Source organism: Penaeus monodon, chromosome 27 (genome assembly GCF_015228065.2).
Source record: "Penaeus monodon isolate SGIC_2016 chromosome 27, NSTDA_Pmon_1, whole genome shotgun sequence".
Taxonomy (NCBI): Eukaryota; Metazoa; Arthropoda; class Malacostraca; order Decapoda; family Penaeidae; genus Penaeus; species Penaeus monodon.
Genome location: NC_051412.1, coordinates 21,428,028 through 21,430,784, shown reverse-complemented (window position 1 = coordinate 21,430,784; position 2,757 = coordinate 21,428,028). Strand labels below are relative to the sequence as shown.

Sequence of the window (2,757 nt, the reverse complement as noted above, 5' to 3'; positions counted from 1 at the left end):
AAAAGGGGGGTAGTTTACTCATGGTCAAATATTTATTGTTTAGTAAATATAATACTTTTTATTTTATTTAACATGACAATCGAGATGAAGAAGTGTGTTAACATGATGATAGTATTTTACTTTATTACTTAGAATAGTAAACATTTTATTGCGGTAGGATTAGTTAAAGCTGTTATATGCTTATTCAGAGTTATTTTCTTTTCTGGCTTCAAGGACTTGTAAGTGAAGGAGATTAGTCAAGCTATTTTGATATTTGGTACATTCAGTATGAGCTAAAAGTCTCTTCTAATGCGATATATTGCAGCCAAAATCTATTTTGAATATTCAAGAAATCTTGGGTAGTGTGGCCTTAGAATTTCAGTGTGTTATAATGACCTATTAAATTCAGCTCATTATTGTAGAACAAAAGATTTGTGTAATGTAAAAGGAGGATGCTGTAAAATATAAAGAATTAAACAGAAAAATTAATTATTGTAAGCTGTAAAAAAAGTAAGTTCCCTCCACCTATGAACTGATTTTCTTGAAGAAATGTCTATGCTGATAAAAGACAGTGAGTATAATCACACCCCTTTTCCCTTTTTAATATAAATACAGAAAATGCATATTTTGTTACTGTTAGCCTCAAATAGTATTCATTTTGTTATGAATATCCCAATTAATTGTTGTCTACATCTCAGATATAAATCAGTGATTGCATAATAATTTGCAAGGGGTACGAGTGAGGTGTTATATCATGCAAAGAATTTCCATGTATGTTGTGTAGGCCTAGTTTGAAGTCTTGGATATAAAGAAGAGAACAGCAAATTAGATGTTAAGAAAGGAAGAGTACAAACATAGTGATGTGTGCATATGTATTACTAGAAATAATTATGAAAAGTAATTTTGTCACCTTTCATACCAGAGTTCCGGTTACTGACAGCTCTAGAAATCATCGAAGAAGTAAAGAAACTTCAAAATGTGGCTTACCAGCTTGGCTTAGAGGAGGCAAAGGAAATGACTCGTGGAAAATACCTTCACATTCTCAGCAGGAAAGAGAAATGACGTGGAACCAAGAGGAACCAGGAGGTCTTGGGATATCAGCAAATTGTTGATGAAATTAGCAAAAAAAGCAAGAAGGTAATGACTGAGTACAAGAAGGACATAAGATAGAAGTTTTCATTTTTACAGTGGTTTGTGATATGATGTTGAATCACCTCACCCCTTTGCAATCTGTGAATTCCTGTATCAGGAATAAAAGGGGTAATGTTACTAAATTTTCTATAGCTTTGCATATTTTCTGTAGCCTTTCTTCCAATGATAGTTGGTTACTAATAGAGTGTAGTAGTTTTCATGTAGGTTTCTCTTATGCATTTTGGTGTCATATCTAGTAAATTATTTTGGGTGGAAAAAATCAAACCCTTTACAGATTTTATTGATTTTCTAAATTAGGTCAAAATATTGTAGACTAGGACAGAGTAAATTTGATATACGGATATAGATTTGATTTTTTTAAAAGCTAATATATTCATTTAAAATCTATTCATTTCAATCTGTGCTCTATCAAAAAGTAATAACAAGTGATAGAGAAAATGGTCATCATTAAAAATATTTATAGTTACAGTTGTTAAAGCAGTCAGTCATGCAAAACAATCACACTTCATCGTAGAAAGTCAGTTTGATAAGTGTGGCTTGGTAATTCCTGGTTGCATCTCTGTCTGTAGAGAAAATCACTTTAAATATTTTGATGCAATCTACTGATTTTTATCTGTAAGGTATTCAGAAATCGGTATTTATGTTTTATATATATATGTAGAACCTTTATGGAAAGTGTAATACAATTTACATTATCTGTTACAAGTAAATCACAGCTCAGTAAAACACCTCGATAGTTACGTTGTTTTGAATTTGTATTTGCTAGACTTGTCTTGCAAAAGTATGTTGTATAAAGTGTTCAAACATAATTGGATATTCAAACAGATATTCATATTGTTTATATTAATATATTTCTTTCTTTTTTATCTTTGCTTTTAGTCATAGTACTTATTGTAATAATTTATCTCTTCATTCTCTTTTTCTATTGGCAGTACTTATAGAGTAAAAGTCTCTTTATTATCGTTTTACTTTTTTGTTCATTTGCCACATGCCAGATAGTCATAAGTCTAAGCACTTGCATTAACTCATGTCCTTCCCAGTCTAAGAAGTAACAGGTACCAATAAAAGTCACTTTTATTAAAGCTGTTTACTATCCATACAATGTGCAGTTGTAAGGATGAAAATGTATATCACATTTCTACATATTTTTAAATGATACATAGTATTTACACAAAGATGACAAGAGTAGTACTGATCTTAGAGATTTTATCAACAGCAAGTGTAAATATTAGTTTGCTGGCTCATGAGGCATAGGTATTTACATGGTACAAATTATGAAGACAAGCAAATATACTATTGAAATAAATATGTAAGTTTAGTTTTTGTTTCACTTGTTCCTACATTCTAATGATTGATTACCTCTGGTGTGGGATGCCAGTTTTTAATATTTTTTTTTCTCCAAAGCAAGAACAGGACAACCCTCATCATAGAACACTGATATATCTCTGAATAATTAGGGCTTATGGATAATATTTCTTATCTGTACAAACATATTATGAGTCAAACATTTACAGCACTTAATTATAGCTTTATGCAGTTGTAATCAACATGACATTACAGTTACCTGTCTGATTTCTTTGGCTTGTTGTATTCCATTTGGGGAATACATTTATGATTAAACTGGTG

General features: G+C 30.6%; 1 protein-coding gene across 1 annotated transcript in view; it reads left to right on the top strand.

Annotated features, from left to right (window-relative positions):
• Window positions 1-2,449, top strand: part of LOC119590687 (protein lin-52 homolog) — a 23,592-nt gene extending 21,143 nt beyond the window's left edge. The window contains exon 4 of the mRNA XM_037939374.1: window positions 902-2,449. Within this exon, the coding sequence (XP_037795302.1) occupies window positions 902-1,041 (140 nt within the window). The 3' untranslated portion in view covers window positions 1,042-2,449. The remainder of the gene's footprint in view (window positions 1-901) is intronic.
• The last annotated feature ends 308 nt before the right edge of the window (window positions 2,450-2,757 follow it).